General features: G+C 42.3%; 1 protein-coding gene across 1 annotated transcript in view; it reads right to left on the bottom strand.

Moving 5' to 3' along the window:
- LOC124008850 (short transient receptor potential channel 5-like) overlaps window positions 1–26,222 on the bottom strand; it is a 98,867-nt gene that overhangs the window by 19,637 nt on the left and 53,008 nt on the right. The window contains exons 7-11 of the mRNA XM_046320431.1: window positions 19,261–19,398; window positions 18,494–18,643; window positions 18,242–18,290; window positions 6,231–6,370; window positions 246–446 (exon numbers count right to left, since the gene is read on the bottom strand). Coding sequence (XP_046176387.1) covers window positions 246–446; window positions 6,231–6,370; window positions 18,242–18,290; window positions 18,494–18,643; window positions 19,261–19,398 — 678 coding nt within the window. The remainder of the gene's footprint in view (window positions 1–245; window positions 447–6,230; window positions 6,371–18,241; window positions 18,291–18,493; window positions 18,644–19,260; window positions 19,399–26,222) is intronic.

Genomic DNA, 26,222 nt, shown 5'->3' with positions numbered 1-26,222 from the left:
ACCCTGTTCCAAATGCTACACCCTGTTCCTAATGCTACACCCTGTTCCTGTTATGTCTAGTCATTTCATGTCTATTGGCCCTCATAACAATTTAGTTGATAGTTTGAGGTGTGTGTGTGTGTGTGTGTGTGTGTGTGTGTGTGTGTGTGTGTGTGTGTGTGTGTGTGTGTGTGTGTGTGTGTGTGTGTGTGTGTGTGTGTGTGTGTGTGTGTGTGCGTGCGTGCGTGTGTGTGTGTGTGTCTCACCAGACAGTAGATGAAGAGGAACTTGAGTATGTCCAGCAGCATCCTTCCCAGTGAGATCTGTAGAGGTCCCAGGTGGGAGTTGGCTGTGAACAGGGAGATGAGTCGTAGAGAACTGAAGATATTAGCTATAGCAAACAATGCTTCTGCTATCAGGGTAGGGTGCCACATCTCCCACTCTTCTCTAGGACGGGAGGAGTTGTACTACGGAGAGAGAGACAGGGGGGGATAGAAAGTGGGGTATGTAAAGAGAGAGAGAGGGAGGGGGTATGCAGAGAGAGAGAGATAGAGAGCGAGAGGAAGGTAGAGAGAGAGTGAGAGAGGAAGGTAGAGAGAGAGAGAGGAAGGTAGAGAGAGAGAGAGAGAAAGAGAGAGAGAGGAAGGTAGAGATAGAGTGAGAGGAAGGTAGAGAGGTAGAGATAGAGTGAGAGGAAGGTAGAGAGAGAGAGAGAGAGAGAGGAAGGTAGAGAGAGAGAGAGAAGTAGAGAGAGAGAGAGAGAGAGAGAGAGAGAGAGAGAGAGAGAGAGAGAGAGAGAGAGAGAGAGAGGAGTAGAGAGAGAGAGAGGAAGGAGAGAGATAGAGAGAGGAAGGTAGAGAGATAGAGAGAGGAAGGTAGAGAGAGAGAGATAGAGAGAGGAAGGTAGAGAGATAGAGAAAGGAAGGTAGAGAGAGAGTGAGAGGACGGTAGAGAGATAGAGAGAGGAAGGTAGAGAGAGAGAGAGATAGAGAGAGGAAGGTAGAGAGAGAGAGAGAGGGAGAGGAAGGTAGAGAGATAGAGAGAGGAAGGTAGAGAGAGATAGAGAGCGAGAGGAAGGTAGATAGAGAGAGGAAGGTAGAGAGATAGAGAGTGAGAGGAAGGTAGAGAGAAAGAGAGAGGACGGTAGAGAGATAGAGAGAGGAAGGTAGAGAGATAGAGATTTTAAATTCAGCTTCTTGGCCAGTATCACAGGAATCCATCTGCTGCTACTCTCTCTCTCTCTCTCTCTCTCTCTCTCTCTCTCTCTCTCTCTCTCTCTCTCTCTCTCTCTCTCTCTCTCTCTCTCTCTCTCTCTCTCTCTCTCTCTCTCTCTCTCTCTCACACACACACACACACGCATTATGCAAGCACTCACAACTACCCACTTTCAGCTTTTGACAGAATCCCAACTTGATGTCTGCCAACCCTGAATATTCATCAAAATGTTCCAGAATGTTCAACTCAATGTTCAACTTAATGTTCTAGAATGTTCAAGTCAATGTTCCAGAATGTTCAACTCAATGTTCAACTTAATGTTCTAGAATGTTCAAGTCAATGTTCCAGAATGTTCCAGGATGTTCAAATGATGTTGATAAATATCAAGCTTGGGTATTATCCAGATTGCCATAACTTCCAGAAGGTCATACAGTACCTTGTGCCATCCTGGGAAATTTGGTAACACAGGCACTGTACACAAGGGGAACTATTTTCCCACTGAGCCTCTGTAATCCGAAGGTTAGCATTGCTAACAAGACCATGTAAAAACCCAAAGTGAATACTAGCTAATTGCTAATGAGCGCATTGCGAACATTTTATATCGGCTCTGACAAACTATTTGCAGGACAGACATCCCAGCTCATAAAGTTATACAACAAAGTCAAAAATGCTCCTCACAGTTTGCTACTCACAGTTTGCTACTCACAGTTTGCTACTAACCGTATGCTACTCACAGTTTGCTACTCACAGTTTGCTACTAACCGTATGCTACTCACAGTTTGCTACTAACCGTATGCTACTCACAGTTTGCTACTCACAGTTTGCTACTCACAGTTTGCTACTAACCGTATGCTACTCACAGTTTGTTACTCACAGTTTGCTACTCACAGTTTGCTACTAACCGTATGCTACTCACAGTTTGCTACTCACAGTTTGCTACTCACAGTTTGCTCCTCACAGTTTGCTACTTATAGTTTGCTCCTCACAGTTTGCTACTCACAGTTTGCTACTCACAGTTTGCTCCTCACAGTTTGCTACTCACAGTTTGCTACTCACAGTTTGCTCCTCACAGTTTGTTACTCACAGTTTGCTACTAACAGTTTGTTACTCACAGTTTGCTACTCACAGTTTGCTACTCACAGTTTGCTACTAACAGTTTGCTACTCACAGTTTGCTACTAACAGTTTGCTACTCACAGTTTGCTACTAACAGTTTGCTACTCACAGTTTGCTACTCACAGTTTGCTACTCACAGTTTGCTACTAACAGTTTGCTACTCACAGTTTGCTACTAACAGTTTGTTACTCACAGTTTGTTACTCACAGTTTTCTACTCACAGTTTGCTACTAACAGTTTGCTGCTCACAGTTTGCTACTCACAATTTGCTACTCACAGTTTGCTACTCACAGTTTGCTACTAACAGTTTGCTACTCACAGTTTGCTACTAACAGTTTGCTACTCACAGTTTGCTACTAACAGTTTGCTACTCACAGTTTGCTACTAACAGTTTGCTACTCACAGTTTGTTACTCACAGTTTGCTACTCACAGTTTGCTACTCACAGTTTGCTACTCACAGTTTGCTACTAACAGTTTGCTACTCACAGTTTGCTACTCACAGTTTTCTACTCACAGTTTGCTACTCATAGTTTGTTACTCACAGTTTGCTACTAACAATTTGCTACTCACAGTTTGCTACTCACAATTTGCTACTCACAGTTTGTTACTCACAGTTTGTTACTCACAGTTTGCTACTCACAGTTTGTTACATACACAAAACACATATTAGACAGCAAGGCTCTTGATCCACCAGGGGATTCTCTGCTGATACCAAGAGAAGCTTGATTTTGCAAGAAGCCAACCACTTAGCTAGATAAAGACCTATTAAATTAGCAAACCAAATGCACAACTACAGAGCATTTAGCACATTTTAGACAACGTAATCAACGTAATTATTATTATTATTATTATTTTCATGTAGCTGTCAAAACATTTAGTTGTGAACTCCATACTGTAGCTAAATCACATGGAGCTCCACAACAGTGGCTCACAAGGCTGCAGTCACTCATCATGGTTTTGTAAACAAACACCACGTGACTGCGGACTACCGGTAACCATCATAATGTAATATAATGTGACAGGTGAAGTGAAGAACACAACTACTTTAGCTCCTAATGTATTCCAGGTAATTTACAACAGACCTCACACATTACATTACATGTCCATCTGCAGCAGGCTGCTAGTTTACAACAGACCTCACAGTGTCCATCTGCAGCAGGCAGCTAGTTTACAACAGACCTCACAGGGTCCATCTGCAGCAGGCTGCTAGTTTACAACAGACCTCACAGTGTCCATCTGCAGCAGGCAGCTAGTTTACAACAGACCTCACAGTGTCCATCTGCAGCAGGCTGCTAGTTTACAACAGACCTCACAGTGTCCATCTGCAGCAGGCTGCTAGTTTACAACAGACCTCACAGTGTCCATCTGCAGCAGGCAGATAGTTTACAACAGACCTCACAGTGTCCATCTGCAGCAGGCTGCTAGTTTACAACAGACCTCACAGTGTCCATCTGCAGCAGGCTGCTAGTTTACAACAGACCTCACAGTGTCCATCTGCAGCAGGCTGCTAGTTTACAACAGACCTCACAGTGTCCATCTGCAGCAGGCTGCTAGTTTACAACAGACCTCACAGTGTCCATCTGCAGCAGGCAGATAGTTTACAACAGACCTCACAGTGTCCATCTGCAGCAGGCTGCTAGTTTGCAACAGACCTCACAGTGTCCATCTGCAGCAGGCTGCTAGTTTACAACAGACCTCACAGTGTCCATCTGCAGCAGGCTGCTAGTTTACAACAGACCTCACAGTGTCCATCTGCAGCAGGCTGCTAGTTTACAACAGACCTCACAGTGTCCATCTGCAGCAGGCAGATAGTTTACAACAGACCTCACAGTGTCCATCTGCAGCAGGCTGCTAGTTTACAACAGACCCCACAGTGAAATGCTTTGAAATGCCCTCAACCCAACAACAATGATTTACAAAGTTTTAAGAAAAATAAATGTTAAGTGCCTTTTGACCTTTTGTTTTCCCTTGATCCCCATTATTATTTGCACCTGTGCCTCGTTTCCCCTGATTGTATTTAAACCCTTTGTTTTCCTCAGTCCTTTGCTCTGTGTTTGTATGTTAGCACCCAGCCCTAGTACTCTGTGATCTCTTGTTGATCCCGGTGGACTCTCTTGTGGAATTCTGTTTTTTGTTCTTGTTTGTTTGTTTTTGAGTATTTTTTGAGGCTTTTTGTGCTATACCTTCCACCTTGTGGATTTACCTTTTTGTCTTGGAGGATTACCTTTGTTCTTGTGGAATTCCTTTTGAGGTTGTGGAGTTACATGTTTTCCTGAAGAACTTAACTTTTTACTTCATTAAATACACCGTCTCAAGTACTGCTGTGTCTGCCTCATCTTCTGGGTTCTGCCGACTATTCGTGGCTCAGTTGGTTAAGTGACTGTTTCTCACTCCGGAGACCCGGGTTCGTAACCGGGTCCTGACAGAGGCTATATACAGGGGGTACCGGTACAGAGTCAATGTGGAGGCTATATGCAGGGGGGAACCGGTACAGAGTCAATGTGGAGGCTATATACTGGTGAACCGGTACAGAGTCAATGTGGAGGCTATATACTGGGTGTATCGGTACATGGTCAATGTGGAGGCTATATACAGGGGGTACCGGTACAGAGACAATGTGGAGGCTATATACTGGGGGTACTGGTACAGAGTCAATGTGGAGGCTATATACAGGGGGTACCGGTACAGGGTCAATGTGGAGGCTATATATTGGGGGTACTGGTACAGGGTCAATGTGGAGGCTATATACTGGGGGTACTGGTACAGAGTCAATGTGGAGGCTATATACAGGGGGTACAGGGTCAATGTGGAGGCTATATACTGGGGGTACTGGTACAGAGTCAATGTGGAGGCTATATACAGGGGGTACCGGTACAGAGTCAATGTGGAGGCTATATACAGGCAGGTACCGATACAGAGCCAATGTGCGGGGGCATCGGTTAGTCGAGGTAATTTAGGTAATATGTACATGTAGGTAGAGTTATTAAAATGCATAGATAATTAGAGAGAGTTGCAATGCACATTGTCTGGGTAGCCATTTGATTAGATGTTCAGGAGTCTTATGTCTTGGGGGTAGAAGATGTTTAGATGCCTCTTGGACCTAGACTTGGCGCTCCGGTACCGCTTGCCGTGCAGTAGCAGAAAGAACAGTCTATGACCGTGGTGGCTGGAGTCTTTGACAATCTTTAGGTCCTTCCTCTGACACCGCCTGGTAAAGAGGTCCTGGGTGGCAGGAAGCTTGACCTCAGTGATGTACTGGGCGGTTCGCACTACCCTCTGTAGAGAGACCGCCTTGCGGTCGGAGGCCGAGCAGTTTCCATAGTTACCAGGCGGAGATGCAACCCATCAGGACGCTCTCGATGGTGCAGCTGTAGAACCTTTTGAGGATCTGAGGACCCATGCCAAATCTTTTCAGTCTCCTGAAGGGGGAAATAGGCGTTTGTCTTGCCCTCTTCACAACTGTCTTGGTGTGTTTGAACCATGCTAGTTTGTCCTTGATGTGAACCTCAAGGAACTTGAAGATCTCAACCTGCTCCACTACGGCCCCGTCGATGGTAACACACGCACGCACGCACGCACGCACGCACGCACGCACGCACGCACGCACGCACACACACACACACACACACACACACACACACACACACACACACACACACACACACACACACACACACACACACACACACACACACACACACACACACACACACACACACGCACGCACCGGTGTGTGTAGAGGTTGCTGAGGGGAGGACGGCTCATAATAATGTCTGAAACGGAGTGAACAGCATCAACCACGAGGTTTTTCATATTTAATGTGTTTGATGCCATTTTATTACAGCCGTCCTCAACAGGATCCACTGGTGTGTATAGTGTGTGTGTGTGTGTGAGTTCGTGTGTGTGTGTGTGTATCTTACCTTAACATAAGCCACTATCTTCAGTGATATAGTAGCCAGGTAGAGGGAGTTCATGGCAAAATCCATCAGGTTCCACCAGTCATGTATATAGTCTGTAAAACCTCCATCCCACATCTCCTTAATCTCAGCCCAGATAAAACCTAGAGGGGGGGGAAGAGAGAGGGAGTGGGTAAAGAGAGAGAGAGAGGGGGAAGAGAGAGGGAGAGAGAAAGAGAGAGACAAGAGACAGAGACAGAGAGACAGCATCACCAGTCATATATATATATATATATATATATGTACTCAGGATGGTAAGTTGGTGGTTGAAGATATCCCTCTAGTGGTGTGGGGGCTGTGCTTTGGAAAAGTGGGTGGGGTTATATCCTTCCTGTTTGGCCCTGTCCGGGGGTGTCCTCGGATGGGGCCACAGTGTCTCCTGACCCCTCCTGTCTCAGCCTCCAGTATTTATGCTGCAGTAGTTTATGTGTCGGGGGGCTAGGGTCAGTTTGTTATATCTGGAGTACTTCTCCTGTCCTATTCGGTGTCCTGTGTGAATTTAAGTGTGCTCTCTCTCTAATTGTCTCTTTCTCTCTTTCTTTCTCTCTCTCAGAGGACCTGAGCCCTAGGACCATGCCTCAGGACTACCTGACATGATGACTCCTTGCTGTCCCCAGTCCACCTGGCCGTGCTGCTGCTCCAGTTCCAACTGTTCTACCTTATTATTATTATCATGCTGGTCATTTATGAACATTTGAACATCTTGGCCATGTTCTGTTATAATCTCCACCCGGCACAGCCAGAAGAGGACTGGCCACCCCACATAGCCTGGTTCCTCTCTAGGTTTCTTCCTAGGCTTTGGCCTTTCTAGGGAGTTTTTCCTAGCCACCGTGCTTCTACACCTGCATTACTTGCTGTTTGGGGTTTTAGGCTGGGTTTCTGTACAGCACTTTGAGATATCAGCTGATGTACGAAGGGCTATATAAATACATTTGATTTAATTTGAACTAGTCAATGAGTAATGATAAGATGGCTTTATACAGGGAGTACCAGTACTGAGTCAATGTGCAGGAGAACAATACAAATACATTTGATTTGATTTTGATTTGATATTTATAACTGTAGCCATACAGGAAATAAACATATTTAAAACTGTTGCCATACAGGAAATAAACATATTTAAAACTGTAGCCATGCAGGAAATAAACATATTTATAACTGTAGCCATACAGGAAATAAACATATTTAAAACTGTAGCCATACAGGAAATAAACATATTTATAACTGTAGCCATACAGGAAATAAACATATTTAAAACTGTAGCCATACAGGAAATAAACATATTTAAAACTGTAGCCATACAGGAAATAAACATATTTAAAACTGTAGCCATACAGGAAATAAACATATTTAAAACTGTAGCCATACAGGAAATAAACATATTTAAAACTGTAGCCATACAGGAAATAAACATATTTAAAACTGTAGCCATACAAGAAATAAACATATTTAAAACTGTAGCCATACAGCAAATAAACATATTTAAAACTGTAGCCATACAGGAAATAAACATATTTAAAACTGTAGCCATACAGGAAATAAACATATTTAAAACTGTAGCCATACAAGAAATAAACATATTTAAAACTGTAGCCATACAGGAAATAAACATATTTAAAACTGTAGCCATACAGGAAATAAACATATTTAAAACTGTAGCCATACAAGAAATAAACATATTTAAAACTGTAGCCATACAGGAAATAAACATATTTAAAACTGTAGCCATACAAGAAATAAACATATTTAAAACTGTAGCCATACAGGAAATAAACATATTTAAAACTGTAGCCATACAGGAAATAAACATATTTAAAACTGTAGCCATACAAGAAATAAACATATTTAAAACTGTAGCCATACAGGAAATAAACATATTTAAAACTGTAGCCATACAGGAAATAAACATATTTAAAACTGTAGCCATACAGGAAATAAACATATTTAAAACTGTAGCCATACAGGAAATAAACATATTTAAAACTGTAGCCATACAGGAAATAAACATATTTAAAACTGTAGCCATACAGGAAATAAACATATTTAAAAATGTAGCCATACAGGAAATAAACATATTTAAAACTGTAGCCATACAGGAAATAAAGATATTTAAAACTGTAGCCATACAAGAAATAAACATATTTAAAACTGTAGCCATACAGGACATAAACATATTTAAAACTGTAGCCATACAGGAAATAAACATATTTAATAACTGTAGCCATACAGGAAATAAACATATTTAAAACTGTAGCCATACAGGAAATAAACATATTTAAAACTGTAGCCATACAGGAAATAAAAACAGGAAATATTTAAAACTGTAGCCATACAGGAAATAAACATATTTAAAACTGTAGCCATACAGGAAATAAACATATTTAAAACTGTAGCCATACAGGAAATAAACATATTTAAAACTGTAGCCATACAGGAAATAAACATATTTAAAACTGTAGCCATACAGGAAATAAACATATTTAAAACTGTAGCCATACAGGAAATAAACATATTTAAAACTGTAGCCATACAGGAAATAAACATATTTAAAACTGTAGCCATACAGGAAATAAACATATTTAAAACTGTAGCCATACAGGAAATAAACATATTTAAAAATGTAGCCATACAGGAAATAAACATATTTAAAACTGTAGCCATACAGGAAATAAACATATTTAAAAATGTAGCCATACAGGAAATAAACATATTTAAAACTGTAGCCATACAGGAAATAAACATATTTAAAACTGTAGCCATACAGGAAATAAACATATTTAAAACTGTAGCCATACAGGAAATAAACATATTTAAAACTGTAGCCATACAAGAAATAAACATATTTAAAACTGTAGCCATACAGGAAATAAACATATTTAAAACTGTAGCCATACAGGAAATAAACATATTTAAAACTGTAGCCATACAGGAAATAAACATATTTAAAACTGTAGCCATACAGGAAATAAACATATTTAAAACTGTAGCCATACAGGAAATAAACATATTTAAAACTGTAGCCATACAGGAAATAAACATATTTAAAACTGTAGCCATACAGGACATAAACATATTTAAAACTGTAGCCATACAAGAAATAAACATATTTAAAACTGTAGCCATACAGGAAATAAACATATTTAAAACTGTAGCCATACAGGAAATAAACATATTTAAAACTGTAGCCATACAAGAAATAAACATATTTAAAACTGTAGCCATACAGGAAATAAACATATTTAAAACTGTAGCCATACAAGAAATAAACATATTTAAAACTGTAGCCATACAGGAAATAAACATATTTAAAACTGTAGCCATACATGAAATAAACATATTTAAAACTGTAGCCATACAAGAAATAAACATATTTAAAACTGTAGCCATACAGGAAATAAACATATTTAAAACTGTAGCCATACAGGAAATAAACATATTTAAAACTGTAGCCATACAGGAAATAAACATATTTAAAACTGTAGCCATACAGGAAATAAACATATTTAAAACTGTAGCCATACAGGAAATAAACATATTTAAAACTGTAGCCATACAGGAAATAAACATATTTAAAAATGTAGCCATACAGGAAATAAACATATTTAAAACTGTAGCCATACAGGAAATAAACATATTTAAAACTGTAGCCATACAAGAAATAAACATATTTAAAACTGTAGCCATACAGGACATAAACATATTTAAAACTGTAGCCATACAGGAAATAAACATATTTAAAACTGTAGCCATACAGGAAATAAACATAAACATATTTAAATTTAAAACTGTAGCCATACAGGAAATAAACATATTTAAAACTGTAGCCATACAGGAAATAAACATATTTAAAACTGTAGCCATACAGGAAATAAACATATTTATAACTGTAGCCATACAGGAAATAAACATATTTAAAACTGTAGCCATACAGGAAATAAACATATTTAAAACTGTAGCCATACAGGAAATAAACATATTTAAAACTGTAGCCATACAGGAAATAAACATATTTAAAACTGTAGCCATACAGGAAATAAACATATTTAAAACTGTAGCCATACAGGAAATAAACATATTTAAAACTGTAGCCATACAGGACATAAACATATTTAAAACTGTAGCCATACAGGAAATAAACATATTTAAAACTGTAGCCATACAGGAAATAAACATATTTAAAACTGTAGCCATACAGGAAATAAACATATTTAAAACTGTAGCCATACAGGAACATATTTAAAACTGTAGCCATACAGGACAATAAACATATTTAAAACTGTAGCCATACAGGAAATAAACATATTTAAAACTGTATTTAAAACTGTAGCCATACAGGAAATAAACATATTTAAAATGTAGCCATACAGGAAATAAACATATTTAAAACTGTAGCCATACAGGAAATAAACATATTTAAAACTGTAGCCATACAGGAAATAAACATATTTAAAACTGTAGCCATACAGGAAATAAACATATTTAAAACTGTAGCCATACAGGAAATAAACATATTTAAAACTGTAGCCATACAGGAAATAAACATATTTAAAACTGTAGCCATACAGGAAATAAACATATTTAAAACTGTAGCCATACAGGAAATAAACATATTTAAAACTGTAGCCATACAGGAAATAAACATATTTAAAACTGTAGCCATACAGGAAATAAACATATTTAAAACTGTAGCCATACAGGAAATAAACATATTTAAAACTGTAGCCATACAGGAAATAAACATATTTAAAACTGTAGCCATACAGGAAATAAACATATTTAAAACTGTAGAAATAAACATATTTAAAACTGTAGCCATACAGGAAATAAACATATTTAAAACTGTAGCCATACAGGAAATAAACATATTTAAAACTGTAGCCATACAGGAAATAAACATATTTAAAACTGTAGCCATACAGGAAATAAACATATTTAAAACTGTAGCCAGGAAATAAACATATTTAAAAGGAAATAAACATATTTAAAACTGTAGCCATACAGGAAATAAACATATTTAAAACTGTAGCCATACAGGAAATAAACATATTTAAAACTGTAGCCATACAGGAAATAAACATATTTAAAACTGTAGCCATACAGGAAATAAACATATTTAAAACTGTAGCCATACAGGAAATAAACATATTTAAAACTGTAGCCATACAGGAAATAAACATACAGGAAATATTTAAAACTGTAGCCATACAGGACATAAACATATTTAAAACTGTAGCCATACAGGAAATAAACATATTTAAAACTGTAGCCATACAGGAAATAAACATATTTAAAACTGTAGCCATACAGGAAATAAACATATTTAAAACTGTAGCCATACAGGAAATAAACATATTTAAAACTGTAGCCATACAGGAAATAAACATATTTAAAACTGTAGCCATACAGGAAATAAACATATTTAAAACTGTAGCCATACAGGAAATAAACATATTTAAAACTGTAGCCATACAGGAAATAAACATATTTAAAACTGTAGCCATACAGGAAATAAACATATTTAAAACTGTAGCCATACAGGAAATAAACATATTTAAAACTGTAGCCATACAGGAAATAAACATATTTAAAACTGTAGCCATACAGGAAATAAAAACATATTTAAAACTGTAGCCATACAGGAAATAAACATATTTAAAACTGTAGCCATACAGGAAATAAACATATTTAAAACTGTAGCCATACAGGAAATAAACATATTTAAAACTGTAGCCATACAGGAAATAAACATATTTAAAACTGTAGCCATACAGGAAATAAACATATTTAAAACTGTAGCCATACAGGAAATAAACATATTTAAAACTGTAGCCATACAGGAAATAAACATATTTAAAACTGTAGCCATACAGGAAATAAACATATTTAAAACTGTAGCCATACAGGAAATAAACATATTTAAAACTGTAGCCATACAGGAAATAAACATATTTAAAACTGTAGCCATACAGGAAATAAACATATTGTGCCTTCAGAAAGTATTCAGACCCCTTCCCTTATTCCACATTTTGTTGTGTTACAGACATAATCCAAAATTGATTAAATATATATGTTTCTCACCCATCTACCCCATAATGACCCCATCATTTTTGTTGTATTTTAGCAAATGTATTGAAAATGAAATACAGAAATATTTCATTTACATAAGTATTCACACCTCTGAGTCAATACTTTGTAGAAGCACCTTTGGCAGTGATTACTGCTCTGATTCTTTCTGGGTAAGTCTCTGAGAGCTTGAAGTATTTCTGGTTAAGTCTCTAAGAGCTGTAAGTCCTTCTGTCTCTAAGAGCTGTAAGTCTTTGTCTCTAAGAGCTGTGAGTATTTCTGTCTCTAAGAGCTGTAAGTATTTCTGTCTCTAAGAGCTGTAAGTATTTGTCTCTAAGAGCTGTGAGTATTTCTGTCTCTAAGAGCTGTAAGTATTTCTGTCTCTAAGAGCTGTGAGTATTTGTCTCTAAGAGCTGTGAGTATTTGTCTCTAAGAGCTGTGAGTATTTCTGTCTCTAAGAGCTGTAAGTATTTCTGTCTCTAAGAGCTGTAAGTATTTGTCTCTAAGAGCTGTGAGTATTTCTGTCTCTAAGAGCTATGAGTATTTGTCTCTAAGAGCTGTGAGTATTTCTGTCTCTAAGAGCTGTGAGTATTTGTCTCTAAGAGCTGTAAGTATTTCTGTCTCTAAGAGCTGTGAGTATTTCTGTCTCTAAGAGCTGTAAGTATTTCTGTCTCTAAGAGCTGTAAGTATTTGTCTCTAAGAGCTGTGAGTATTTCTGTCTCTAAGAGCTGTGAGTATTTGTCTCTAAGAGCTGTGAGTATTTCTGTCTCTAAGAGATGTGAGTCTTTCTTGGTAAGTCTCTAAGAGCTTTCCACACCTAGATTATTTGCCAATTACTATTTTCAAAATGATTTAAGTTCTGTCAAATTGGTTGTTGATCAATGCTAGACAACAATTTTCAGGTCTTGTCATAGATTTTCAAGTAAATTTAAGTCAAAACTGCAACTCGGCAACTGAGGAACATTCACGGTCTTCCTTGGTAACCCAACTCCAGTGTATTTTTGGCCTTGTGTTTTAGGTTGTTGTACTACTGAAAGGTGAATTCATCTCCCAGTGTCTGGTGGAAGCAGAACAAACCAGGTTTTCCTCTAGGATTTAGCCTGCGCTTAGCTCCATTCAGTTTCTTTTTTATCCTGAAAAACTACCCAGTCCTTAACTATGACAAGCATACCCAAAACATGATGCAGCCACCACTATGCTTGAAGATATGGAGAATGGTACTCTGTAATGTGTTGTATTGGATTTCCCCCAAACATGGGTAAGTGTCTTTGGACACTGTGTTAACTAACCTCCAGACGAGCTTCAATGCCATACAACTCTCCTTCCGTGGCCTCCAACTGCTCTTAAATGTAGGGAAAACTAAATGCATGCTATTCAACTGATCCCTGCCCGCACCTGCCTGCCCATCCAGCAACACATCTCTGGACGGTTCTGACTTAGAATTCGTGGACAACTACAAATACCTAGGTGTCTGGTTAGACTGTAAACTCTCCTTCCAGACTCACATTAAGCATCTCCAATCCAAAATGAAATCTAGAATTGGTTTCCTATATCGCAACAAAACATACCCTCGTAAAACTGACCATCCATCCTACCGATCCTCGACTTCGGTGATGTCATCTATAAAATAGCCTCCAACACCCTACTCAACAAACTGGATGCAGTCTATCATATTGCCATCCATTTTGTCACCAAAGCCCCATACACTACCCACCATTGCGACCTGTACACTCTCGTTGGTTGGCCCTCGCTTCATACACGTCGACAAACCCACTGGCTACAGGTTATCTACAAGTCTCTGCTTGGTAAAGCCCCGCCCTATCTCAGCTCACTGGTCACCATATTAGCACCCACTCGTAGCAAACGCTCCAGCAGGTATGTCTTACTGGTCGTCCTCCAAAGCCAATTCCTCCTTTGGTCGTCTTTCCTTCCAGTTCTCTGCTGCCAATGACTGGAACAAACAGCAAAAATCTCTGAAGCTGGAGACTCATATCTCCCTCACTAGCTTTAAGCACCAGCTGTCAGAGCAGCTTATAGGTCACTGCACCTGTACATAGCCCATCTGTAAACAGCCCATCTATCTACCTACCTCATCCCCATACTGTATTTATTTATTTATCTTACTCCTTTGCATCCCAGTATCTGTGGTCCTTCTGTAGCTCAGTTGGTAGAGCATGGCGCTTGTAACGCCAGGGTAGTGGGTTCGATTCCCGGGACCACCCATACGTAGAATGTATGCACACATGACTGTAAGTCGCTTTGGATAAAAGCGTCCGCTAAATGGCATATATTATTTATTATTTTTTTTATTATTAGTATCTCTACTTGCCCATTCATCGTCTGCACATCTACCATTCCAGTGTTTAATTGATATATTGTAATTACTTCGCCACCATGGCCTATTTATTGCCTTACCTCCCTTATCTTACCTCAATTGCACTCACTGTACATAGACTTTTTGTTTTATTTTGTTCTACTGTATTATTGACTGTATGTTTTGTTTATTCCATGTGTAACTCTGTGTTGTTATATGTGTCAAATTGCTACGCTTTATCTTGGCCAGGTCGCAGTTGTAAATGAGAACTTGTTCTCAAATAGTCTACCTGGTTAAATAAAGGTGAAATATAAAATAAAATAAATAACACTTTGTATTCAGGACATAAAGTGAATTGCTTTGCCACATTCTTTGCAGTATAACTAAAGTGCCTTGTTGTAAACACGATGTTTTAGAATAATTGTATTCTGGCTTCCTTCTTTTCAACCTGTCAATGAGGTTAGTATTGTGGAGTAACTACAAAGTTGTTCATCTGTAACTGTTTTTAAAGTCATGGTGAAATCCCTGAGCAGTTTCCTTCCTCTCCGGCAACTGAGTTAGGAAAGACGCCTGTATCTTTGTAGTGACTGGGTGTATTGATACAGCATCCAAAGTGTAATTAATAACTTCACCCTTCGCTCAAAGGGATATTTTCAATGACTGTAAAAACATTTTTTTTTCTTCCCATCTACCAATAGGGGCCCTTCTCTGCGAGGCATTGGAAAACCTCCTTGGTCTGTGTGCTTGAATCTGTGTTTGAAATTCATTCCTTGACTGAGGAACCTTACAGATAATGGTAAGTGTGGGGTACAGAGATGAGGAACGTTACAGATAATGGTAAGTGTGGGGTACAGAGATGAGGAACCTTACAGATAGTGGTAAGTGTGGGGTACAGAGATGAGGAACGTTACAGATAATGGTAAGTGTGGGGTACAGAGATGAGGAACCTTACAGATAATGGTAAGTGTGGGGTACAGAGATGAGGAACCTTACAGATAGTGGTAAGTGTGGGGTACAGAGATGAGGAACGTTACAGATAATGGTAAGTGTGGGGTACAGAGATGAGGAACCTTACAGATAATGGTAAGTGTGGGGTACAGAGATGAGGAACCTTACAGATAGTGGTAAGTGTGGGGTACAGAGATGAGGAACCTTACAGATAATGGTAAGTGTGGGGTACAGAGATGAGGAACGTTACAGATAATGGTAAGTGTGGGGTACAGGATGAGGAACCTTACAGATAATGGTAAGTGTGGGGTACAGAGATGAGGAACGTTACAGATAATGGTAAGTGTGGGGTACAGAGATGAGGAACCTTACAGATAATGGTAAGTGTGGGGTACAGAGATGAGGAACGTTACAGATAATGGTAAGTGTGGGGTACAGAGATGAGGAACCTTACAGATAATGGTAAGTGTGGGGTACAGAGATGAGGAACGTTACAGATAATGGTAAGTGTGGGGTACAGAGATGAGGAACCTTACAGATAATGGTAAGTGTGGGGTACAGAGATGAGGAACCTTACAGATATTGGTAAATGTGGGGTACAGAGATGAGGAACCTTACAGATATTGGTAAGTGTGGGGTACAGAGATGAGGAACCTTACAGATAATGGTAAGTGTGGGGTACAGAGATGAGGAACCTTACAGATAATGGTAAGTGTGGGGTACAGAGATGAGGAACCTTACAGATAGTGGTAAGTGTGGGGTACAGAGATGAGGAACCTTACAGATAATGGTAAGTGTGGGGTACAGAGATGAGGTAATCCTTCAAAAATGTTAAACATTATTATTGAACACAGAGTGTTAAACATTATTATTGAACACAGAGTGTTAAACATTATTATTGAACACAGAGTGTTAAACATTATTATTGAACACAGAGTGTTAAACATTATTATTGAACACAGAGTGTTAAACATTATTATTGAACACAGAATGTTAAACATTATTATTGAACACAGAGTGTATTTAGGCTTGACACAACAAAAGGGGTTGAACACTTATTGACTAAAGACATTTCTGCTTTCATTTTTTATTAATTTGTAAACATTTTGAAAAACATAACCTCGCTTTGACACTATGGGGTATTGTGTGTCGGCCAGTGACACAAAATCTCAATTTAAAGAATTTTAAATTCAGGCTTTAACACAATGTGGGAAAAGTCAAGGGAATACCCACACAGACACCCTCTCTACTCACCCCCCCCCCCCACAGACACCCTCTCTACTCACCCCCCCACAGAAACCCTCTCTGCTCACCCAGTACCCACGGTAGTATCACCCCCACAGACACCCTCTCTACTCACCCCCCCACAGACACCCTCTCTACTCACCCCCACAGACACCCTGTCTACTCACCCAGTACACACGGTAGTATCACCCCCACAGACACCCTCTCTACTCACCCCCCCACAGGCACCCTCTCTACTCACCCCCCCACAGACACCCTCTCTACTCACCCAGTACACACGGTAGTATCACCCCCACAGACACCCTCTCTACTCACCCCCCCCCCCACAGGCACCCTCTCTACTCACCCCCCACAGACACCCTCTCTACTCACCCAGTACACACGGTAGTATCACCCCCACAGACACCCTCTCTACTCACCCCCTCCCCCAGACACCCTCTCTACTCCCCCCACAGAGAGAGTAGACACCCTCTCTACTCACCCAGTACACACGGTAGTATCACCCCCACAGACACCCTCTCTACTCACCCCCTCCCCCAGACACCCTCTCTACTCCCCCCACAGAGAGAGTAGACACCCTCTCTACTCACCCAGTACACACGGTAGTATCACCCCCACAGACACCCTCTCTACTCACCCCCCCACAGACACCCTCTCTACTCCCCCCACAGAGAGAGCAGACACCCTCTCTACTCCCCCCACAGAGAGAGTAGACACCCTCTCTACTCACCCCCCCCAGACACCCTCTCTACTCACCCAGTACACACGATAGTATCACCCCCACAGACACCCTCTCTACTCACCCCCTCCCCACAGACACCCTCTCTACCCCCCCCCACAGAGAGAGTAGACACCCTCTCTACTCCCCCCACAGAGAGAGTAGACACCCTCTCTACTCACCCCCCAGACACCCTCTCTACTCACCCCCCCCTCCCACAGACACCCTCTCTACTCCCCCCACAGAGAGAGTAGACACCCTCTCTACTCCCCCCACAGAGAGAGTAGACACCCTCTCTACTCACCCCCCCACAGACACCCTCTCTACTCACCCACCCCCCCACAGACACCCTCTCTACTCCCCCCACAGAGAGAGTAGACACCCTCTCTACTCACCCCCCCACAGACACCCTCTCTACTCACCCCCACAGAGAGAGTAGACACCCTCTCTACTCACCCCCCCACAGACACCCTCTCTACTCACCCCCACAGAAGGAGTAGACACCCTCTCTACTCACCCCCACAGAGAGAGTAGACACCCTCTCTACTCACCCCCCCACAGAGAGTAGACACCCTCTCTACTCACCCCCACAGAGAGAGTAGACACCCTCTCTACTCACCCCCCCACAGAGAGTAGACACCCTCTCTACTCACCCCCACAGAGAGAGTAGACACCCTCTCTACTCACCCAGTACCCACGGTAGTATCATCCATTCAACAACAGTCGGCGGAGGACCCTGCATTAAATTACATCAAATTGGATCAATGTATTAGCTTGAACAGTTAAAAACATGAAAATCATCTTACAACAACAATCTCTCTCTCTTACATAGATTTAATATAGTATATTTGAGATTTAATATAGTATATTCAAATAATTAATTTCATTTAAATAATAGTCTGTTGTTTTGTTTGTGTCTGTCTGTCTGTCTTGGATTACCTGCATGTGTAGCTTGGTCCTGGCGATGTGTTGGGAGGCGAGGAGGAGGAGGAAGAGGAAGTTCAGATAGGAGGCTGTGTGACAGATAAACTTGATGAAGGGTTTCTTCACAAACACACCCAGCGAAGACTTGGGGGCTAGGAGGTAGATCTGGAGAGAGAGGGAGAGGGGGAGAGGGAGAGAGAGGGGGAGAGGGAGGGAGGGAGGGAGGGAGGGAGAGAGAGGGGGGAGAGGGAGGGAGGGAGGGAGGGAGAGGGAGAGAGGGAGAGAGAGGGAGGGAGGGAGAGGGAGAGAGGGAGAGAGAGGGAGGGAGAGGGGGGAGAGGGAGGGAGGGAGAGGGAGAGAGGGAGAGAGAGGGAGGGAGGGAGAAGATAGTAAGGGCTCAAGCAACCATAGTGATACATTACATACAGGTCATACCAGTCCTGTTTGGGTCAGCACCATAGTGATACATTACATACAGGTCATACCAGTCCTGTTTGGGTCAGCACCAGAGTGATACATTACATACAGGTCATACCAGTCCTGTTTGGGTCAGCACCAGAGTGATACATTACATACAGGTCATACCAGTCCTGTTTGGGTCAGCACCAGAGTGATACATTACATACAGGTCATACCAGTCCTGTTTGGGTCAGCACCATAGTGATACATTACATACAGGTCATACCAGTCCTGTTTGGGTCAGCACCAGAGTGATACATTACATGCAGGTCATACCAGTCCTGTTTGGGTCAGCACCATAGTGTGAAAAGGAGTATACTAACCATTGAGAAGACAGGGAAGAGCAGTCCTATGATGAAACAGGTCACTAGTTTGACAGCCCAGTGTCTCCTCCTCCAGCCGGGGAACCCATCATACCACAGAGTAGCTAGGAGCTGCTGGCAGTTTGGCTGGGCTACAAACTACAGAGAGAGAGAGAGAGAGAGAAGGGGAGAGAGAGAGAGAGAGAGAGAGAGAGAGAGAGAGAGAGAGAGAGAGAGAGAGAGAGAGAGAGAGAGAGAGAGAGAGAGAGAGAGAGAGAGAGAGAGAGAGAAACAGAAAGAGAGAAACAGAGAGAGAGAGAGTGAGAGAGAGAGAAACAGAGAGAGAGAGAAACAGAGAGAGAGAGAAACAGAGAGACAGACAGAGAGAGGGAGATAGAGAAGGGGGGAGAGAGAGACAGAGAGAGACAGAGAGACAGAGAAAGAGAGAGAAACAGAGAGAGAAACAGAGAGAGAAACAGAAAGAGACAGAGAGAGACAGAGAAAGAGAGAGAAACAGAGAGAGAAAGAGAGAAACAGAGAGAAACAGAGAGAGAAAGAGAGAGAAACAGAGAGAGACAGAGAGAAAGAGAGAGAAACAGAGAGAGACAGAGAGAAAGAGAGAGAGAGAGCACAAACAACATATTGATGATCAATTACAAATATTAGAGTCAACTAATGAAGACTATCAGAACCTACTGGATTCTCCAATTACATTGAATGAACTACAGGACAAAATACAAACCCGCCACCTCATAAATGCCTTTAGTGTTGATGGTATCCTCGATGAAATGATAAAATATACCGAACTCAAATTCCAATTGGCTATACTAAAACTTAAACTCTAAAACATTATCCTCAACTCGAGCATCTTCCCGAATATTTGGAACCAAGGACTGATCACCCCAACCCACAAAAAGTAGAGACAAATTTGACTCCAATAACTAGCATGGAATATGCGTCAACAGCAACCTTGAGAAAATCCTCTGCATTATCATTAACAACAGACTCGTACATTTCCTCAGCGAAAACATTGTAAAAAAAAAAAAAAAAGCTTACGACTCAATTTGGCATGAGGGTCTGCTATACAAACTGATGGAAAGTGGTGTTGGGGGTAAAACATACGACATTATAAAATCAATGTACGCAAACAAATAGTGTGAGGTTAAAATAGGCAAAAACTACACGCATATCTTCACACAGGGTCGTGGGGTGAGACAGGGATGCAGCTTAAGCCCCACCCTCTTCAACATTTACATCAACGAATTGGTGAGGGCAGTAGAAGAGTCTGCAGGACCCGGCCTCACCTTACTAGAATCTGAAGTCAAATGTCTACTGTTTGCTGATGATCTGGTGCTTCTGTCACCAACCAAGGAGGGCCTACAGCAGCACTTAGATCTACAGTAAATCTCAGTAAGACCAAAATAATGGTGTTCCAAAAAAGGTCCAGTCACCAAGACCACAAATAAAAATTCCATATTGACACTGTTGCCCTAACCCTAACCCTAACCCTAACTATACACACCTTGGCCTAAACATCAGCGCCACAGGTAACTTCCACAAAGCTGTGAACGATCTGAGAGACAAGGCAAGAAGGGCCTTCTATGCCATAAAAAGGAACTTAAAATTGACATACCAATTAGGATCTGGCTAAAAATACTTGAATCAGTCATAGAGCCCATTGCCCTTCATGGTTGTGAGGTCTGGGGTCCGCTCACCAACCAATAATTCACAAAACGGGACAAACACCAAATTGAGACTCTGCACGCAGAATTATGCAAAAATATCCTCAGTGTACAACGTAGAACACCAAATAATGCACGCAGAGTAGAATTAGGCCGATACCCGCTAATTATCAAAATCCAGAAAATAGCTTTTAAATTCTTCAACCACCTAAAAGGAAGCGATTCCCAAACCTTCCTTTACAAAGCCATCACCTACAGAGAGATGAACCTGGAGAAGAGTCCCCTCAGCAAGCTAGTCCTGGGGCTCTGTTCCCAAACACAAACACACCACACAGAGCCCCAGGACAGCAGCACAATTAGACCCAACCAAATCATGAGAAAACAAAAAGATAATTACTTGACACATTGGAAAGAATTAACAAAAAAACAGAGAAAACTAGAATGCAATTTGGCCCTAAACAGAGAGTACACAATGGCAGAATACCTGACCACTGTTACTGACCCAAACTTAAGGAAAGCTTTGACTATGTACAGACTCAGTGAGCATAGCCTTGCTATTGAGAAAGGCCGCCGTAGGCAGAAACTGAGCTGCACTTCCTAACCTCCTGCCAAATGTATGACCATATTAGAGACAATATTTACCTCAGAATACACAGATCCACAAAGAATCCGAAAACAAACCCAATTTTGATAAACTCCCATGTCTATTGAGTGAAATATCACAGTGTGCCATCACAGCAGCAAGATTTGTGACCTGTTGCAACAAGAAAAAGGCAACAAGTGAAGAACAAACACCATTGCTTTGGCCAATTAACCCTGGAATTGAATTGAGAGAGAGAGAGAGACAGAAACAGAGAGAGAACAAGAGAACGATAGAGACAGAGAGGAACAGAGAGAGAGCGACAGAGAGAGAGAGAGAGAGAGAGAGAGAGAGAGAGAGAGAGAGAGAGAGAGAGAGAGAGACAGAGAGAGAGAGAGAGAGAGAGAGAGAGAGAGAGAGAAATACAATTTTGATAAACTCCAATATCTGTTTTTGGTAACAGCTCCAGGAAGGGCTGAATAATTAAAACATCCACCTGGATATAACTCTGCAGATCTGAAAAGTTATAGTCAATCAATCAATAATATAATAATACTTTTTTTGCAAAAAAATATTTCTTTTCAACTTACAATCCGTAGAAAACAATGAAAATAGAAAGGTTCAGAGCTTTTGTGAAGCATCACGGGACAGTTGAAAAATATGTGGCACATAGAAATCCAATATGGAATGAGTTGAGAGATAGATGGGAGGGGTTGAATGGAGATGAAGGGTGGGACTGGAAATAACAACAAGATAACCAATGGATGGTGTTACGAGATAGATGGGAGGGGTTGAATGGAGATGAAGGGTGGGACTAATAACAAGATAACCAATGGATGGTGTTACGAGATAGATGGGAGGGGTTGAATGGAGATGAAGGGTGGGACTAATAACAAGATAACCAATGGATGGAGTTGAGAGATAGATGGGAGGGGTTGAATGGAGATGAAGGGTGGGACTAATAACAAGATAACCAATGGATGGTGTTACGAGATAGATGGGAGGGGTTGAATGGGGCTGAAGGGTGGGACTAATAACAAGATAACCAATGGATGGTGTTACGAGATAGATGGGAGGGGTTGAATGGAGATGAAGGGTGGGACTAATAACAAGATAACCAATGGATGGAGTTGAGAGATAGATGGGAGGGGTTGAATGGAGATGAAGGGTGGGACTAATAACAAGATAACCAATGGATGGTGTTACGAGATAGATGGGAGGGGTTGAATGGGGCTGAAGGGTGGGACTAATAACAAGATAATAATGTAAAACTGGATCTGTAAAATGTACATACAGTGGGGAGAAGAAGTATTTGATACACTGCCGATTTTGCAGGTTTTCCTACTAACAAAGCATGTAGAGGTCTGTAATTTTTATCATAGGTACACTTCAACTGTGAGAGACGGAATCTAAACCAAAAATCCAGAAAATCATATTGTATGATTTGTAAGTAATTCATTTGAATTTTATTGAATGACATAAGTATTTGATCACATACCAACCAGTAAGAATTCCGTCTCTCACAGACCTGTTAGTTTTTCTTTAAGAAGCCCTCCTGTTCTCCACTCATTACCTGTATTAACTGCACCTGTTTGAACTCGTTACCTCTATAAAAGACACCTATATTTGTGGACAGGTGTCTTTTATACAGGTAACGAGGGGGAACCGGTACAGAGTCAATGTGGAGGCTGTATACAGGGTGTTACGGTACAGAGTCAATGTGGAGGCTATATACAGGGTATTACGGTATAGAGTCAAAGTGGAGGCTATATACAGGGTATTACGGTACAGAGTCAATGTGGAGGCTATATACAGGGGGTACCGGTACAGAGTCAATGTGGAGGCTATTTACAAGGGGTACCGGTACAGAGTCAATGTGGAGGGTATATACAGGGTATTACGGTACAGAGTCAATGTGGAGGCTATATACAGGGTATTATGGTACAGAGTCAATGTGGAGGCTATATACAGGGTATTACGGTACAGAGTCAATGTGAAGGCTATATACAGGGGGTACTGGTACAGAGTCAATGTGGAGGGTATATACAGGGGGTACCGGTACAGAGTCAATGTGGAGGCTACATACAGGGGGTACCAGTACAGAGTCAATGTGGAGGATATATACAGGGGGTACCGGTAGAGTCAATGTGGAGACTATATACAGGGGGTACTGGTACAGAGTCAATGTGGAGGCTACATACAAAATATCTACATGTTTTCATACCCTGATCTGTTTCACCTGTCCTTGTGATTGTCTCCACCACCCTCCAGGTGTCTCCACCCCCTCCAGGTGTCTCCACCCCCCTCCAGGTGTCTCCACCCCCTCCAGGTGTATCTCCAGGTGTCTCCCCCCTCCAGGTGTCTCCACCCCCTCCAGGTGTCTCAACCCCCTCCAGGTGTCTCCACCCCCCATGTGTCTCAACCCCCTCCAGGTGTCTCCACCCCTCCAGGTGTCTCCACCCCCTCCAGGTGTCTCCACCCCCTCCAGGTGTCTCCACCCCCTCCAGGTGTCTTCACCCCCTTCCATGTGTCTCAACTTCCCTCCAGGTGTCTCCACCCCCTCCATGTGTCTCAACTCCTCTCCAGGTGTCTCCACCCCCCTCCAGGTGTCTCAACTCCCCTCCAGGTGTCTCCACCCCCTCCAGGTGTCTCAACCCCCTCCAGGTGTCTCCACCCCCTCCAGGTGTCTCCTCCCCCCTCCAGGTGTCTCCACCCCCCTCCCCCTCCAGGTGTCTCAACTTCCCTCCAGGTGTCTCCACCCCCCTCCAGGTGTCTCCACCCCCTCCAGGTGTCTCCACCCCCTCCAGGTGTCTCCACCATTTACACCCCCTCCATGTGTCTCAATTTCCCTCCAGGTGTCTCCACCCCCCTCCATGTGTCTCAACCCCCTCCAGGTGTCTCAACTTCCCTCCAGGTGTCTCCACCCCCCTCCAGGTGTCTCCACCCCCTCCAGGTGTCTCCACCCCCCTCCAGGTGTCTCCACCATTTACACCCCCTCCATGTGTCTCAATTTCCCTCCAGGTGTCTCCACCCCCTCCATGTGTCTCAACTCCCCTCCAGGTGTCTCCACCCCCCTCCATGTGTCTCAACTTCCCTCCAGGTGTCTCAACCCCCTCCAGGTGTCTCCACCCCCTCCAGGTGTCTCCACCATTTACACCCCCCTCCATGTGTCTCAATTTCCCTCCAGGTGTCTCCACCCCCCTCCATGTGTCTCAACTCCCCTCCAGGTGTCTCCACCGCCCTCCATGTGTCTCAACTTCCCTCCAGGTGTCTCAACCCCCTCCAGGTGTCTCCACCCCCTCCAGGTGTCTCAACCCCCTCCAGGTGTCTCCACCCCCTCCAGGTGTCTCCACCCCCTCCAGCTGTCACCCATCTCCCCTCATTATCCCCTGTGTATTTATACCTGTGTTCTCTGTTTGTCTGTTGCCAGTTCGTCTTGTCTTGTCAAGCTTACCAGCGTGTTTTCCTCATCTCTATTTTTTTTTGGTCTCTGTTTTTTCCTAGTCCTCCAGGTTTTGACCTCTTGCCTGTCTGCCCTGACCATTCAGTCTGCCCTGACCATTCAGCCTGCCCTGACCATTCAGCCTGCCTGACCATTCAGCCTGCCCTGACCATTCAGCCTGCCCTGACACTAAACCTGCCTGCCTGACCATTCAACCTGCCCTGACCATTCAGCCTGCCCTGACACTAAACCTGCCTGCCTGACCATTCAACCTGCCCTGACCATTCAGCCTGCCCTGACACTAAACCTGCCTGCCTGACCATTCAGCCTGTCTGTTTTGCTTGTCGGCGACCTGTTTCTTGTGGTATAATAAATATCAGCGATTCAACCCACCTCCCTCCTGTGGTACAATAAATATCAGAGATTCAAACCACCTCCCTCCTGTGGTACAATAAATATCAGAGATTCAAACCACCTCCCTCCTGTGGTACAATAAATATCAGAGATTCAAACCACCTGCCTCCTGTGGTACAATAAATATCAGAGATTCAACCCACCTCCCTCCTGTGTTACAATAAATATCAGAGATTCAACCCACCTCCCTCCTGTGGTACAATAAATATCAGAGATTCAAACCACCTCCCTCCTGTGTTACAATAAATATCAGAGATTCAACCCACCTGCCTCCTGTGTTACAATAAATATCAGAGATTCAAACCACCTCCCTCCTGTGGTACAATAAATATCAGAGATTCAACCCACCTCCCTCCTGTGGTACAATAAATATCAGAGATTCAACCCACCTCCCTCCTGTGTCTGCATCTGGGTCTCGTCCTGTGTCGTTATACATGTAGGTAGAGTTACTACAATAATTATAATTCATATTTTTATTAAAGTGACTTTACATGAATAATAAACAGAGAGTGGCAGCAGCGTAAAAGAGGGGTCTGGGGGCTCTTTGATTAGCTGGGGGTAGAACCTGAGGGTAGAACCTGAGGGTAGAACCCGGGGGTAGAACCTGGGGGTAGAACCCGGGGGTAGAACCCGGGGGTAGAACCCGGGGGTAGAACCCGGGGGTAGAACCCGGGGGTAGAACCCGGGGTAGAACCTGGGGGTAGAACCCGGGGGTAGAACCTGGGGGTAGAACCTGAGGGTAGAACCTGGGGGTAGAACCCGGGGGTAGAACCCGGGGGTAGAACCTGGGGGTAGAACCTGTTAAGGAGCCTTTTGGACCTCGCGCTCCGGTACCGCTTGCCGTACGGTGGCAGAGACAAAAGTC

This window comes from Oncorhynchus gorbuscha, linkage group LG21 (genome assembly GCF_021184085.1).
Source record: "Oncorhynchus gorbuscha isolate QuinsamMale2020 ecotype Even-year linkage group LG21, OgorEven_v1.0, whole genome shotgun sequence".
Lineage (NCBI taxonomy): Eukaryota > Metazoa > Chordata > Actinopteri > Salmoniformes > Salmonidae > Oncorhynchus > Oncorhynchus gorbuscha.
This window is presented reverse-complemented; position numbering and strand designations above follow the sequence as displayed.